The 18121-nt window shown below is 44.0% G+C and overlaps 1 protein-coding gene across 1 annotated transcript in view; it reads left to right on the plus strand.

Annotated features, from left to right (window-relative positions):
• Positions 1-18121, plus strand: part of POLE2 (DNA polymerase epsilon 2, accessory subunit) — a 314242-nt gene that overhangs the window by 193582 nt on the left and 102539 nt on the right. Inside the window, exon 13 of the mRNA XM_069208700.1 lies at positions 12141-12195. Within this exon, the coding sequence (XP_069064801.1) occupies positions 12141-12195 (55 nt within the window). The remainder of the gene's footprint in view (positions 1-12140; positions 12196-18121) is intronic.

Genomic DNA, 18121 nt, shown 5'->3' on the forward strand with positions numbered 1-18121 from the left:
AGATTTCATAAAAATGAAATGAACTGTTAAAAATTGTATGGTTAAAAAACTGAACCAATGACCTGCAGCTCGTGGTCCTTAAAGCTGCGTCAAGGACTAACTGCTTTACAGTCCATTCACACACCTTTTGGACATGTCAAACACAAGACCATTTAGACCACCAGCTTTAGGCCCAGCACATTACAACACTTACATCAACAGACAGTTCTTTCAAGGGCCCATCACTTTCATACGCCCACATGACCGAAAGAGCAATCACACCAGCTGGCGACTGATGGAATGTGTAGACTGGCATTTGGCTAGCAGTGTGTGTAGCGACGAGCAGCAGGCGCTACTCACATTCCACCTGCCAAATGCCAGCTCTCACACACCTCCAGCCAAGTGCCAGCTCACAAACACCGTCAGCCAAGCGCCGGTCAACACACACCTTCAGCCAAGTGCCAGTCCACGCACACCGCCAGCCAAGTGCCAGTCCATGCACACCACCAGCCAAGTGCCAGCCTATGCACACTGCCACCCAAGCGCCAATCCACCAACACCGCCATCACATTAAAAAAAAATATATATATATACATTAACAAAAAAGAAAACTCAATCCAGTTTGGACGTCAATACAAAACTGTATCTACAAACACAGCAGCTCCAACTAAATACATCACACTAATGCTGACCGTGAAATCTGAACAAAAACTATAAAACTATAGAGACCAGTCTGTTCACTTTTATGTTCACGGTTGCTCCCCAAAATTCTGTTGGGTGTGGTACAATTTAAAACATGTGGGCGCACACAGCCCAGGTTTAGAAGGACACTTGGGGCAATACATACAACTCTTGTTAAGCATGCCTTTTCGGATACAGACTCCACATCTCTTACAGTGATTGTTTGTTTTGGGCATGGGAGGAATGCAATTAGCAAAGTGGCTATCTTTCAATCTAGCCACATCCTCCACCACTCCAACTATAGCAACACTTGCCTGTTCCACTACAACAAAGCTGCCTATCAGAGGCTGCTGAAACTGTGTAATCTTTAACTCTGGAGAACAATCTTTAAATACAACAACAGCATTGAATGTTGCTAGATTAAACAAATGGATACCAAAGTTGTCATACCAAATGTAAGCCTTTTTAACAGCATTGTAAGGGCCCCAACCTCTGATCTACTCTGTCTACACCACCCCTGTGCTTATTGTAGTCTAAATGCACAAAGGTTTGCACACTTCAGTAACCTGACCCCAAACAGCCACAGGTGAAATATTTTCATAATGGATGGTAGGCATCATGTAGACATCTCTCCTGTCTGCAAATTTCACAGCTAGCAGTTCATCACTACTCAATGCACTACTCTGTCCCTTCACAAGTTTTTTTTCTTTTACTGCAAACAGGCTCTTTTGGGTAACTTTTACAGTTAGTGTGGACTGTGTCATAAGCAACAGTGAACTTTGAACAATTCCATGAACAACTGCACACCAGTGTAGAAGTTACCTACATATAAATACTTTGTTAAAAAGTCCTCTACCAAGTTATCACACCATTTTCTTACTAACTCCAAAAGTGAACGGACAACGGGCTGGGGGGTCAATAGTGGAATCGCTACCAGTGTACATCTTGAAATTATTGACATATCCAGTACTACTCTCAGAAAGCATATACATCTTAATTCCATAACGTGTCCTCTTGCTAAAGACTCATCCACAGCTATTTATTTCCCTGGAGCATGGATCTCTGAAAATCGATCTACAATGTGATCAAGGACAGGCCGAATCTTAAAAAGACAATCATAATTAGGGTTATCTTGTGGCAGTGCTGAAGTATCATCAACAAAATGCAGCCTCCAAAGCAGACACAAATACTGGTCATGATTGCAGGAAAGAAAACAAGGTACGTACCTGTAACTACAGTTATCCAGTATTGGTATCTTTCATAAATTCACATGCTGAATCATCCCCGTCGTCGAAGTGGAAGTCCCACGGTACATGAAAAGCGATAATTAACAAACAAAACTTTTCCTATAGGCTATAATGGTAACCCAAATCACTCCTATAGCCTATCTAAGTTGTTTTGTGAAAAGGACCCAAACCTGACTGCTGGCCAGTCAGGCACCAGCACCCTCTAGAACACTCTCCAGAGAGGCTCTTTCCCTCAGATTTTCTAGCACGAGAGTGAAGACCATGACCTGAGAAGGAAATACAAGTGTCTAAGGGGAGGAGGGTGGGTTGCATGTGAATTTATGAAAGATACCAATACTGGATAACTGTAGTTACAGGTAAGTAACTTGTTTTCTTATCCAGTATTGGATCTTTCATAAATTCACATGCTTGATTCTGAATAGCCAGCAGTACTCTTAATAAACGTCATGCCCGCAGTGGATGGTGTGTGCGAGCATAGAAATCCTCTAAAACATATTATTACCAAATAACAAGCTTATAAATCTTGTATTATGAGCATAAAACAAATATACATATATATATATATATTTATATATATATATATATATATATATATATATATAACAGTATCTCAAACCATATTGCATAGCAACTATAGACTATTGCATATAGAATTGTCTCTACATAATAAAAGAAAGATCTCACCTTAGTGAAAGAGATGACGTAAGATAGCCTGTCCAACTAGAGAGTCAGTTCTTTGTGAAGTCTCCAAACAGTAGTGCTGCGTAAAGGAGTGCGTAGGCTTCCACGTTGCATCCTGACATATTTTATCCAGAGCAATGCCCTGGAACAGAGCAGCCGATGTGGAGACTGCTCTCGTGGAGTGCGCTCTCTGGCGCTTAGTCAACGGTTTTCCTATTGACCCTGAGTCTTCGTGAGAAGGTTGTCGTTGCAGGGAAGGCGCATGGGATTGGCCACGGACAGGAGTAGGAGCTCCGTGTACCAATACTGCCTGGGCCACCTGGGCGCTATGAGTATGATCCTGCAGCCCTCCGACTTGATCTTCCTCAGGAGTCTGGGGATCAATGGGATGGGGGGGAAAGCGTATGCAAAGATCCCGGACCATCTCATCGAAAGAGTATTTCCCCACGACCACGGGAGTGGGTATCGACTGGCGTAGAATTGGCATTTGGCATTCTGATTGGTGGCAAACAAATCTAGGGTTGGTTGTCCCCAGCACGGGAAGACGCCATCCAGTACCTTCTGGTTGAGTTCCCACTTGTGGCAGTTGTCGTCCGTCCTGCTGAGAGAGTCCGCCAGGACGTTGTTGACACCTGGCAGGTGGTCCACCCTGAGGCGAATGTTGTGCGCTGCGAGCCAGTCCCAAAGAGATTGAGCTTCCCTTAAGAGGGAAAGGGATCTTGTTCCTCCCTGCTTGTTGATATAAAACATGCTTGTTGTGTTGTCCGTCCGGACCAACACTGATGACCCTGCAATGCGTGGAAGAAACGCCTTGAGCGTGAGATGGATCGCCTTTAATTCCAACAGATTTATGTGCATTCCTTTATGCGCATCTGACCATCTTCCCTGAATGCGCATGTCCTGTAAATTGCCTTCCCAGCCTTCCGAGGAAGCGTCTGTCGTGATGATAAAATCTGTTTTTGGCATTAGAAAGGTGAGCCCTTGAGAGAGATGGTTGACCTGAGACCACCATCTCAAAGCCTGCAGCATTCTTGGTGTAACACTTATTAAGTCCTCGAACAATCCTTCCGACTGGGTCCATTGGAGCTGTAACTCCTCCTGCAAAGGTCTCATTCTCAACCTAGCTAGATGAACGAGGACAATGGCTGAGGAAATCATACCTAGGAGCGACTTGAACAGTCGCACTGAAACTGACTTTTTTCTGGAAATACTGACAGCCAAGTTGGTTAGTTTCTGCTGCTGTGCCGGAGTGAGGTATGCCTTGTTTTCGATGGTGTCGATTTCTGCACCCAAGAAGACTATCCTGCGTGAGGGAAGGATGACTGACTTCTGGAAATTTACTGCGATTCCCAAACTGTGAAATAATTCTAGGCAGGCGGTTGTAGCCTTGGACGCTAGTTGTGATGAAGGAGCTTTTATGAGCCAGTCGTCCAGGTATGGAAACTCCTGAAAACTCCTGTTGCAGAGAAAACCTGTGACTGGGGCAAGACATTTTGTGAAAATTTGTGGACTGACTTCAGACCGAATGGGAGAACTTTGAATTGACAATGGGCACCGGCCGCAGTAAAGCGGAGATACTTGCAATATTTTTGATGTATTGGTATGTGGAAATAAGCATCCTGGAGATCCATTGTTGTCATAAAGTCTCCAGGATTCAAAAGGTGTAGGATCTCCAACAGCCTGTGATCATCCGAAAGGATTGCTTCCGAAGGAACTTGTTCAGCTTCCTGAAATCTAGGATCGGTCTCCATTCCCCTGACCTCTTCTTTATTAGAAAGAACCGGGAATAGAAACCGAGTCCTATTTGCTGAACCGGAACCTCTTCTATTGCTCCCTTGGCGAGCATCAGGAACACCTCCTTTCTGATGTAATGCTTTTCCAATTCTGGATGTAATTGGAGATGTTCGCTCCCACTTTGTGATTCTGTAAAAAGTGGGGAAAGGTAGCCGGTCCCTGATAATGATCATTGTTTTCTAGGTTGATCCCGGATTTGGGAACTCTGTTTTCTCCTTCCTCCCTGTCTGGCATATGAGGCAGTGGATGGTTGTCTACACTGCTGCTGATAGGTTGGTCTGTATTGAGGCTGTTGATACTGCCTGTGATAGGAACCTGGAAATTAGGTAAATCCCCTTCCTCTTGCACCCCGAAATGGCTGCTTCCGGTACTGCAAAGTACCTAGGGACTTAGCAGTATCTGTGTCAGACTTGATGGCCTGCAATGCGTTGTCTACATGCTTGCCGAAGAGAGATTTTCCGTCGTACGGCATGTCAAGAATACTGGACGGCACCTCCGGTCTGAAAGATGTTGCTTTTAGCCAGCCCTGGTGGCGTAATACCGCAGCTCCAGCCAGCTGACGAAAGCCGGTGGAGGCTATATCTAGGGCGCAGTCAATTATCTCTTCAGACATACGCACTCCTTCTTGGAGGATCTTCCGTGCCTCTGCTTGTTTGCTTTCCGGGATGAGGTCCATGAAAGCCTGCATATCCGACCACATTTGTCGATCATATCGTCCCAAAATCGCTAAGGAATTTGCTGCCCGAACAGTTATGGCTGACATGGACGAGAATCTCTTGCCCACGTTATCTAATCTCCTTCCTTCTTTATCCGGAGAAGTAGATATAGGCGCTGGAGGGTTCTTGGAACGCCTTTGAGCCGCTTGAGAGATGACAGAGTCTGGCTTTGGATGGCCTGTCAAACATGACCGAGTCGTGAGTTGCCTTATATTTCTTGGCGAGTTTTTGTGGCACTGGTGGAACTGTTGCCGGGTTGTGCATGATCTTGAACCCCTCGCTCCATATGAAGTCAATGATAGGGATGGCCCTCACAGACGTCCTTGCTTGCTCTTTAAAATCATGGAGGAAGCATTCAGACTGCGAGACAGATGTTGGCAAGTGGAAACGTGTGGCCGCCCTATCCATTAAATTGTGAAAACCACCTATAAGGAAATGCCTCCTTGGCATGGTTACCCCCTAACTTTTTGCCTTTGTTGATGCTAAGTTATGATTAGAAAGTGTGCTGGGACCCTCCTAACCAGGCCCCAGCACGAGTGTTCTTTCCCTAAACTGTACCTTTGTCTCCACAATTGACACAAGCCTGGCACTCAGGTAAGTCCCTTGTAACTGGTACCCCTGGTACCAAGGGCCCTGATGCCAGGGGAGGTCTCTAAGGGCTGCAGCATGTCTTATGCCACCCTGGGGGCCCCTAACTCAGCACATCCACACTGCCTCACAGCTTGGGTGTGCTGGTGAGGAGAAAATGATTGTCGACATGGTACTCCCCTCAGAGTGCCATGCCAACCTCACCCTGCCTATGGCACAGATAAGTCACCCCTCTAGCAGGCTTTACTGCCCTAAGGCAGGGTGCACTATACCACAGGTGAGGGCATATGTGCATGAGCACTATGCCCCTACAGTGTCTAAGCAAAACCTTTTTCCCTTTTTCATTATTTTCTATAATGTTTATAGTATCTGTGCAGTCCTCGGGCTCGCGCTTCCTATGAAGCCACTTCTCCTAATAGGGGTTGGTAAGCATGTTTCTGCTCATTTGGTTATTGTGATCACTCATTGGATTAACATGCACATTTGGTTTTCATTTTTGGTGTTTGTGTTTGGTTTCTAGGGCGACCGTTTTAGATGACATTTAACAATTGACTAAATGTAAGTGATTGCTTTATTCTTTTCTAATGTTAATTGGAGATGCTATATTCTGGTCCTGAAGAAGCGTCAACGGATCCATCTGGACTTTTAGACACGAAACATGTCGACCTTCTGGTAGAGGTACCACACTTTTCGGACCCTCTACGTCTATTTTGAAAGTTGTTGAGAATTACACTCATTTTTCACTTTCCTTTTGTGTTTTTAACCTTGGTCTTCATTTCCCTTTTCTGATTAAAATGATGATGGAGGCTGGAAATGAGTAACCAATTTTAAACTATCCCTTTTTGCTCTCCTGTTTTTGGACTGGTGGTTTGCTTCCTTCCACTAGTCATCACATTAGCAATTACGGCTGACAGCTCCCTTCTTGAGAGCACGTCAGGCATTGCAGTGCCGGCCTGACGTGGAGCAATTCCCGATGATGATGCCTGGCATCCAATGTGATGCGTGAGGGCTTTTGCTCCTGAACATCCAGGTTCCCTAGACCTTTTTGCCTTTAGGAACAGTGTACTCTTTATGTGTTTATGATTAATTTGGGAGACCGTACACTGGACCTTTAACCTCCCGGTCCCTCCCCCTCTTTTGATTTTTTGACTTAAGCAAAACCTTAGACATTGTAATTGCAGGGGAGCCATAAGAGTATATGGTCTGGGAGTTTGTCAAACACAAACTCCACAGTTCCATAATGGCTACACTGAAAACTGGGAAGTTTGGTATCAAACTTCTCAGCACAATAAATGCACACTGATGCCAGTGTACAATTTATTGTAACATACACCCAGAGGGCATCTTAGAGATGCCCCCTGAATACCTACCCGACTTCTGGTGTAGGCTGACCAGTCTCTGCCAGCCTGCCACACACCAGACATGTTGCTGGCGACATGGGGAGAGTTCCTCTGTCACTCTGTGGCTAGGAACAAAGCCTGTACTGGGTGGAGGTGCTTCTCACCTCCCCCTGCAGGAACTGTAACACCTGGTGGTGAGCCTCAAAGGTCACCCCTTTTTTTACAGCGCCCCTGGGCATCCCAGCTAGTGGAGATGCCCGCCCCTCCGGCCACTGCCCCACTTTTGGCGGCAAGGCTGGAGGAGATAATGAGAAAAACAAGGAGGAGTCACCCACCAGTCAGGACAGCCCCTAAGGTATCCTGAGCTGAGGTGACCCCTGCCTTGAGAAATCCTTCATCTTGAGTTTGGAGGATTCCCCCAATAGGATTAGGGATGTGCCCCCCTCCCCACAGGGAGGAGGCACAAAGAGGGTGTAGCCACCCTCAAGGACAGTAGCCATTGGCTACTGCCCTCCCAGACCTAAACACACCCCTAAATTCAGTATTTAGGGGCACCCCAGATCCCAGGAAATCAGATTCCCGCAACCTGAAGAAAGAAGGACTGCTGACCTACAGGCCTGCAGAGAAGGAGGACGACAACAACTGCTTTGGCCCCAGCCCTACGGGCCTGTCTCCAACTTCGTAAACCTGCTCCAGCGACGCATCCGACAGGGACCAGTGACCTCTGAAGCCTCCGAGGACTGCCCTGGACTACAGGACCAAGAAACTCCTGTGAACAGCGCCCCTGTTCAAAACCAGCTACTTCTTTGCAACAAAGAAGCAACTTCCAAGGACTTCACGTTGCCCGCTGGAAGCGTGAGATCCTACATTCTGCACCTGACGCCCCCGGCTCGACCTGCAGAAAACCAACACCTCAGGGAGGACGCGACGGCGAGCCAGTGAGTAGCCAGAGACGACCCCCCTGTGCCCCCACAGCGACACCTGCAGAGAGAATCCAGAGGCTCCCCCTGACCGCGACTGCCTGTGACAAAGGGACCCGATGCATGGGACTTACAATGCACCCGCAGCCCCCAGGACCTGAAGGAACCAAACTTCGACGCAGGAATGACCCCCAGGCGACCCTACGCCTTGCCCGGGTGGTGGCTGTCCCGAGAAGCCCCCCTGTGCCTGCCTGCACCGCAAGAGTGACCCCCGGGTCCCTCCATTGAAACCTATGCAAAACTAGACACCTGCTTTGCACACTGCACCCGGCCGCCCCTGTGCCTCTGAGGGTTCATGAGAGTTCAGTGGGATACTGGTGTACTTCACCAAACATACACATAAAATGTACATATGTACAAAGCTTTTCAGTAGAAAGGTGTACTGAGGTAGACAACAATCGTTTTTGCAGCATCTTACGGACAAAAAAATGGTCAGGTTTAATTTATTTTCATTTAAATAAGTACTCCAATTAACGTAATTTGTCGCCACATTAAGAATAGGAAACCAAAAACTTCTTTCACAAACCTTTTTGAAAGGAAAAAGAATGGGAATAGAGGATGACAGTGCTAGCAGTTAAGCTCCACTAGGCAAAAAAGTCAGAAACTGTAACAGTGCCCTTAAGGGCATTATCTTTCCTTAAGTGTCCCATCATGCCTAAGAGGTAACATAAAGGTCTGTTCTGTTTTTTTTATTGGATATAGGTTCCTGGAGCACGGAGCTTGGCCTTTATTTTTTTTTTTTTCTTTCTGAATTGAAAACATTTTCACATCTTCTGAAAACCATCTATCTCAACATCCTTTAGGATTAATCGTGTTTGTCATTTATTTTCTGTCAGGGATTTATTTCCATTCAAAATGCATTCACTATTTGTGAAGTGCCCTGCCTGTAGGACGAAACAAGCCCTATCTGGCTCACATGATATCTGTATTTTTGTTTTCCAAAATATACCACTCTAAAGACTGCAACCTCTGCCAGAAAATGTCCAGAAGGACCTAAAAGGACAGACAGGCTTCATAGCCTACAGGGATGACTCCAGGGTGCTGTGGAGGGAGAGTGCCCTCTCCCTCTGATCTTTATGTATATTCTAAGGACACCTGTAGGAGAGACTCCATGGTGCTCTGAGGGAGAGAGAGTGCACCCGGAGGGATCGAACCAAAAGGAGGTGCAGGCAGGGGAGAAGACGATACTCCTGTTTAAGGCCTGGCCCATTGACTTTGAAAACTAATATAGTAACCTGTATGCCAATGAGACATGGATCTGCTTGGACGTTGAGACACTTGATTTTGAAAACAAAGGCACTGTCGACGTATAGATCCCTATCAAGGTTGACACCTAAAGGGAAGACATTATCAACGTCGGGACCCCTCCAAAGTGGAAAACCACCTCCTTCGATGTCAAGGCATATGGGACCTTGTTCTCTTCAGGTCTATTGCCTTTGAGGTAAAAATTTCATTTGAGTAGCTGTGAAGGACGTTGAGGTCTTCTGTCACCGAGTACTGCAAAATACATTCTTTAGTACTCCAAAACAGAGACTTCAACACCCTTTTCAGAGAGTTAGGTCTCCTAGTAGACCTCAACACCCTTGACTTATACGTATTAAAAAGGAAGGTTTCGGCTAGAAAAATGCTTTATTTTGCCTGGTCGAAATGCAGTTTATAACTGCACTACAGGCTGCAGTGACAGGTCTGAGTCAAATTGCAACTTTAGTGGGCGGCACAGCGAGTGCTGCAGGCCCACTAGTAGCATTTAATTTACATGCCTTGGGTACATGGGAACATGCAGTACCACTTTACCAGGGACTTTATAAGTAAATTAAATGTGCCAATCAAGTGTAAACCATGTTGACCATGTTTCAAGGAGGGAGCGCAAGCACTTAATTACTGGTTGGTAGTGGTGAAGTGGACAGAGTCCTAATGCCAACCAAAACTAAGTCTGAAAAAAAGGGGGTGAAAGTATAAGGCTTGGGCGGGGGTCACCCTGCAGAGAGGGCCAAGTCTAACATCCTTCTGATAAGGGCAGCAAACAGATAGACACAGTTGGAAGGAAGATGTGTGGCACTCCTGCCACAGTCATGAAGATATCAAGTGCCAGAGTGGTGTTGGGGTTCTGTGACAGATCCCCCTGGGATTCTTTCCAAAGACTGCAGAGAGAAAACTGGAAAGTTTCCAGGAGACCTATCAAAATAGGGTACCTCCCAAAAATAATTTTAGGTTCAGGAAAGGTGAAGACAAAGCAACAATCAATAATTACATTTCCCGCTTAACCTACCTTCATGTGTTGGGTTAATCCCATGTGAAGAGACCCAATGAAGTTCATTAATATTTTCATTCTATTTCACTTGATATATTTCCAACAGCTTTTCTTATTTTTATGTATTTCATTTTTATATGTATTTTGTATTCAATAAAGTCCTTAAAACATACATAAATTCTGCAAACAATATTACAATAATTACAGAAACAATTCAGTACTCCACAATACAACATTTAATCACCCCTCTCACTCCATCACATCCATACATTCCCAATGTGCAGTTATTTTGAATTCCCATAGAAAAAATTCATTGGACAAACAATCAAGGAGGCCATTGTTCTTCAGGCTGCCATTGATATGTCTTGAACTGCGTATTTACAAAATTCAGTCAACACACGTTTCTTGGGAGTACAAATTCTTTAACCAACTTCAGGATTTATGACTCTAGATTTCTTTTTTAACCCATTCCATCAGGCGAGGTAAACTAGTCATATAGGTCTTAGAAAGCTGCTGCACTCAAATTTCCAAATTACTCATTCATTATGTTGTGACACATGCTTGGGGTACAAGACCGCATCCCCAACAAGCGGTCCATTTTCCAAGCAGTCTAATGATTCAATCCATACAGTTGGTTCCTTGTTCACAAGACTCATGTATGTGTTTTTCATAGAAACAAGATGGCAGTGATAACTTATATGTGGTTCCTCCCAGTAGTTATATTATTTCCATATAATTGTTTTTTATTTATTTACTTTCTTCCTTAATACTACCAATCCAACAGAGAGATCTCTTCACTCTTTGGATGTTAAGAGTTGTAAATGTCTATCTGAGTAGAAAACTGATATCAGACAATCTGCCCATCTATTTTTAAACTATAGTCCGGTGAGAACTAGTATGCCTACAAGTCCAGTGAGAAATGGTTTGCCTATTACTCAATAGTCAATTTCTAGGTGGATAGTTTCTTGTTTTAGACAATGTTAGCAGTTGCCTGGTAGGCCTAAGGTACACTAATCTAGGGTAAAAGGCAGTTACCACCGCTCACTTAAGAAAACTCCCTATTTCAGAGATATGTAAAGGTTATACCTAGACAGTGATACATATATTTACCTGACATATTGTTTGGATTTGACATTCAGGGCAGACGCTCAAGTTGATCAGGCTTTGCTGGAAAATCTGTTTGGGTGAGGATGAATGCTCTTTTTTGTCTGCAGTGTTCAGAGTTGCTTGCTACTCAATTCAGTGCTTATGACTGACTAATGATGAGGATCACCTGAAAGAGAAGGAAAGGTTACTTACTTGTAATCCTAGTTGTCTGTCAGGGAATCCTCATCAAAGTAATAAGCAACCGTTCCTCCTTCCAAGACCAGCAAAAATATAGCATTCAATAATTTCATCCAGGATCCTGTTAAATCTGTGATCTGACCTGTCTCCTGAGCCATGTTGGGTCATTGCATTGTAGGAAAGGTGATGCCCTTAATTACACAGTGACAATTTTTTGCTCTTTACGTAATGGAGCCTATCCGCTAGCATTGCCCTTGTTCCCTTTCTTCCTTGCAAAAAAGTTTGTGTTTTCTGGTTTTCGCCTTTAAAAAAATATATATTTTAGCTCATTTTCTTTCCATTAGTATTACAAAATAAATTACAGTTAATATGTAAGCAATGTATTAAGCATTTATTAATTTGTCAAGTCATGTATTAAATTGCTACATTTTTCTGTTATTGAAATAGGTTACTTTATCTGACATACAACAACCCTTTCTTAATTTATATGATAGTACATGCATTAAAATATTATGTGTTGTTTGTATGAATACAGTTGGGGAAAATGCCAGAATGCCCACTGTACTTATTTTAGAATTCATTTTGTTTTTTAAATTTAGACTCTTTAAAAGGTCTTGCTGACATCATCTGTGATTACCCGAACATTCTGAAGAGGTAATTGCCTTATCTTCTGGATCTTTATATTTTAAGTAAAACATTAAACTAAAGCACTGATTTTGGGCTTAATCTGTTTTCCAGGCATACTGTCTTTTTATGCTTGCTTTGACATTTGTTAAACGTTTTAAATAATATCTCCAGTATTTTAATTTATATAATGTTCCTAGGTCCCAAAGAAGAACAAGTATTGGCATAGCCAATAGGGCTGCCTCATGACCCTGGAAAGTAGATCTATTGGCGTTTCCAATCAGTTTCTCCCAGATAGCCATTAGGCACCAGCATACATGTGATTGTTTTTTACTTTTGCTTTAAGAGAACTCATTTTAATGTCCACTGTGCATGCAGCCACCAGAAAAATCAGCCTCTAAGCCATCTTGAAATAGTTTTTGTTTTGGTTTAAGAAAATCATTATACATTGGCTGAGAGGCATGCCTGAGAATGCACAATGGCCATCTGGAAATTATTTTTCTTAAGGAATAAGAACACTGTTTCCTAGAGGACCTTGTGTGCAAAGATGCCTGAAGGAGCTGCCTTTCTGGAATGGTTTGAACAGAGACGGCTATTTAGCAATGGCGAAGATGCATCGCCCCAATGGCGCAGAGCCAGCAACTGAAAAATAAAACAATATTTTTTTATTGTTTTATTTTTCAGCTGCTGGCTCTGAGCCAGCATGTGCAGGGAGGAAAGGGGCTGGGCCATGGGAGAGGCGAGGAGGGGTAGAGTGAGTGCACCTAAATGTGCATGTCAGTTTGGCTGGCCATCTAAGGCCGGCCAAACTGGCATGCGCACTTCGGTTTCTCCAACCTAGCTGCATTGCTCAGTCAGTTTGGAGAAACTGCACAGACCCCAGTGCATTATCTGAGCAGCAGACCAAGCCACTCAGACCAATCTTAATGCTGCCCCCATACTAGGTATGGCATGAGAGCAGCTCCAGGATTGCATGGGGTAGCCTGTGCTAGTATCCCAGGGATTGCTGGGACATCAACACGATTGGGAGAGGAGTGAGGCGGCAGAGAGGTAAGTGTTTTTTGTGTTGGTGGGGGGAGGGTTGTTTCATTTTTAATTTTAATGTTCCCCTCCTCACCCCTTGAGATTTGTGGCAGCAGCCACTAGGTTTGAAAACAATTTAGAGAAAGTTGTCCCACAGTGACGGGTGAAATGTGAGGTTGCGGGGACGGGAGGGTGCAGAACTGGTGGTTGGAGGCTAATAAAAAGCAGGACGGGAAAGGAGGGTGGAGCAACGAGAGGCAGCGAGAAGTTGAGAAGATAGGCCCTCACAAATTAAAATCCAAAGTCCTCATATCAGGAGTGGGAGGATGCAACTTGCTCATTCAAAACACAGTGAGATCGAAACACAAGAATAGGCAAGATGGTCATCGAACCAGGAGCCAGGGAGGACACAAAGCCCACTCCAGTCTACACTGGTTACAATACAAATTGTCTGAAGACATAACTCAAAAACAAGGAAACACCACAGGTTGTTTATGCCGAAAATGTTATAAGGTAAATTAAAACCAAAGCAAGGTAAGAAACAAAATAAAAGAAACATTGTAAATGACATATACAAATAGGCCTAAAATATTAATGACACAGCTAAATGTAAAAATGAGTAAAATAGGATTAAGAACAATATTGAAAGTAGCTCAAGGAATTTACAAAGAAATACAGTATTAATATAAATTTGAAACAAGTGTCTACATGACGCAGATGAAAGTCACAGGAAAGAAACGTTCATGTTTCTATTTTTAGCTGTCTGTTGATTTGTGGACTATACCCATAATAAGAGTGGGCTTTGGGTGAACCCATTGCTTACCATTGGTTAGTTTTCCCATTATTAGCATCTTCCTCAATTCTTTCCTTCCTCTTCTTGTATTTGTTCCTCACCTGTGGCATAGCTTATTTACTATCCTTTTGATTGGATGACATGTATCCTTCCACAGCTCTTCATCAGGGGACTGTATTTTTCCATTTCCAGCTCTCCATGGGATTGCATGTGTTTTCTTCCTCTTTATATCTGTCCTGTGTGAAGCTTCCCTCTCGTATTCCTTTCCTATATGCTCTCCGTGTTGCTACCCTTCTTCTGCAAACTCATCTGTTGCTTCCCCTGTCCTGGCTTATCCTGCTCGTCATTTTTTTTAAAACTCCCTGACCCAGTTCTGTAGTTGCTAATCTGTTTACTTTTCTCCTCTGCCTACTCCACCCTTTTTTTTTTTTTAATTAAAGTGCCTTGCACTTGCAATTTGATGCTGGTCACTTCACAAAAAATCACTTTGATGCACTTTGATTCTGCCATCTTGGAATGGTAAATTAAAACAAAAAGGTAGCTGCATTGTGATGTGTGCACGTGTAGTTATGCATGTGTATGCGCCATCACCCTGAGACTGCTATAATGTCATGACACATATATGTGTGTGTATGATGATGCATTCACACATACTCACCCCTGCCCTACTCCCCCTTCCGATTTGGCAAACAAGCCTTTTTCTCTGTTTGAAAATGTGGAAAAGCAATGACAAATTTTCAGAACTGAGTTATTTACATATATATATATATATATATATATATATGTATATATATATATATGTATATGTATATATATATTACTGCTGATCGCCAGTAGATCGTTATAGTTAGGACCATGTTTCCATAGAAAAAGTGTTTTTTGACTTGCCTAAATGTTTAGTGCCGTTTGACAAATCTTCACAAAATTTTCCCAAAAAAGTGTGATGGCGATTCTTGTTGCGCACAGAAAGTTTTGGGTTATCTGTCAAGCGGGGGCCAAGAAAAAGGGGAGGGAGGCAGAAACGTATGTTTCCCATGTTAATTCCCGTAGGAGTTTTCAACATGACTACAGCCAGAACCACTGGACAGAATTACACCAACTTTTGCAAAAAGCTAGCTTTCCTATGCAGGGGCATGTTTAAAATAAAGGAGGGGGTGCACGGGCCCCCTTCTTGGGCTTATCACTGCGCCGGGGACTGCCACCTCCCCTGGGCTTAATTGTTATTATATGTGGGGGTTGCAATTCCCCCCCCCCCCCCCCCCCATCCCCTGTAGCCCTAGGGACCACCACCTCCAAGGGGCTTTATGCCAATTCTGTGCATGGGGGCCACAAGACCACCATCTCTCCAGGGTTTTTAATAAATACAATGCCCCCCCTGACTCCACCCTGCCCCTCGCCACACCCCACACTGGGCAGCCTTGTGGGCCACCACCTCCTGAATTTAAAAAAGATAGAGGGTCCATTGCCGACCCCCTGTCCCGGGAACCACCACCACCAAGTTGAATGTTGGAGGGGGGCCGTGTGGCCCCCCTGGCTCTGGGGACCACCACCTCCCCAGGACCAGCTCTTGCTATGTCCTGGGTGGCCCACGCCTGGACATAGCTGTTTGCTCTGACTTGGCAGCACCTTTGACAGCTGCCGCCAAGTCAGAGCAAACACTCCACTTGCAGTGAGATAGAGCTGTCAAACAGCTCTCCCTCACTGCGACCAGAAGTTACCTTTGTTTCCCTGCCCATAGGAAACAAAAGCTTTGGAAAAACAGGGAGCTGCATCTTTAGCGGCTTTACATAGATATTGTGATAGATGCCATGAGTGCCATAATTTGTTGGGTAATTAGCTATGCATGGCGAGGGCGCGAGTTATAGTTCCTTAGGGCACAAGTTATAGTTACTTGAGTTACCTATAACAAAAATGTGAGCCTAACGGTAGTGCCACTGTAACCTTTGGTTTTTGAGTGAATTTCTATGTTTTTTTAAATTCTATTTGCTAACTATAACTTTCCCTTAACCTTTGTTTTTTTCAGTTAATTTCAATGTTTTTTTAAATGTAAAGTAATTTTCAATACTATATGTTAATCCAACCACCGCTGCGCTAGGACTTTGGCCATGTGCATCAACAGTTGGTCGCAGGGCCTGGCTTGCGGCCAGTCCCCACAACCAACACCCCCAACCACCCTGACCCTGAGAGAGAGATCACCTTTCAGTATGTAACCTAAATATTTATAGTTGAAAAGAAACTAAAGCAAGAAATGACCACAGACTCACCTAGACTAGAACCCTTAACCTTGAGTGTGCATGTCTGAGACCTTAACCTCTAGGCAAGAGGTGACTCCTTACTGTGTAGTGTCCAGACTTTGCTATGACATTCAACCCACAGATTTTGAGGGGGAAAAAGACTTCAAGGTTTCATTACTAGGAATGTTTAAAAGTGAAAACACTAGAAAATAAACAGACACACTGCCAAGCGATACTAGGATTTGAACCTTACTGATTAACAGCACTAGAACTTGACCATTAGACCAAAATGACTCTGTTCTGCTCTGCATCCAAATATAACTATAACATTTGTACCAAACATCTTGCTAGTCAGACTCTTTGAAGTCTTTGTATAAAGAGAGACTACTGCAATAACAACCTGTCTCTTTCTTCCATCCCTTTATGGGATGGAAGAGAGAGAGAGTAACTCAAGGCACCCATGGTTCTAGCCGTCTTCCCGCGTCCTACGGAAGCCGGCATTGCTCCCACAAGCAGGGAGCTGCTTTAAATAGCAGCTCCCTGCTTGCAGGAGCAATGTTTTCATCTGAATCCCTGCACACTTATTTGTGTGCAGGGAGGAGACACATGAAAACTTCACTTCTCCAATATTGGATCTTTCATAGATTCACATGCTTGAATCATCCCCGTCGTCGAGGTGGGAGTCCTGCGGTAACCTTAAATCTATATAGGAGTAAGTGTACTACCGGAGGACTCAATGATATAGACAGACACTGTTATAGCTTATCCATGTTCTTTTATAAAAATAAAAAAAATCTCAACCACAACCAATCAGGGGACAGCACCCTCCAGAACACTCCCAATAGAGGCTGTTTCCCTCCAGATTTTCTACTACACGTCTTGTGAAGGGAGTCTTCCCTGAGCTCTGCTCAGCTTCTGTTCTCTACAGCTACTCTGACAGGAAAATTTCTCTCAGATATATAAAATTTCCATTGGACAGGATGTCACAGAAAACTAGAAAAGGACTCTTCAGGACTTGTGACGATTGTGGGGAAAAAAATACTTCATATTGATGACCCACACAAGAAGTGTATATACTGCCTGCATCCGGACCATAAGGTGAGTGATTGCATAATTTGTCGTACCTTTACTCATAAAACCCTTAAAGACAGAGAAGGGAGACTTTTGTTATGGCTACAGAAACAAAAAACTATGGAATACCATTCTTCTAATGAGAGTGAGGCCTCCTCACAGGTTTCTTAATCTCTTACAAGGCCTAAATGTAAAGAAAGACTTTCTTCAGAACTCCTAAGAAAGTACTTAAAAAATCTAAACACCTTTCATTGGAACAACAGAAAGGTCAGGAAAGTTATGCCTCATCATCAGAAACTCAGTCAAAGGCCTTAGAAAAGGTTCACACAGAAACTACAACTTCATCAGTGAAAAAAAGCACCCCCAAAAAGTGCTTCACTGTCTATACCACCGACGACAAAACTGAAGAAATTCCCTCAGAGTCTGACAGGAAAGGTTCACCGACAAAGAAAACTGTTGACAACCACATCTACCCTAACAATGACGACTATCACGTCGACGTTCACCACAGCGGTGTCCCCAATGATCATCACGTCGTTGCCACTATCATTTATGACGATTATAACTGCTAGAATATATAAAGACACCATCAACGGCTATTCAACCAACAACTACACATGCATTGACGAGGGACATTCTGACGACGAGCACATAGACAACAGACCCGTCAACGAGACCCCCGTCAACAGCCGGTGGTGAGGGACCCGTCAACGACAGACCCATTGACTAAAGAATCGTCGACAAGAAACCTGTCGACAACAGGCCTGGCGACCACCACCACCACTGGAACATCAAAATTCCTCCCACTACCGTTGATACCTGTGAGGAAAAAAAA

The sequence above is a fragment of the Pleurodeles waltl genome, chromosome 9 (assembly GCF_031143425.1).
Source record: "Pleurodeles waltl isolate 20211129_DDA chromosome 9, aPleWal1.hap1.20221129, whole genome shotgun sequence".
Taxonomy (NCBI): domain Eukaryota; kingdom Metazoa; phylum Chordata; class Amphibia; order Caudata; family Salamandridae; genus Pleurodeles; species Pleurodeles waltl.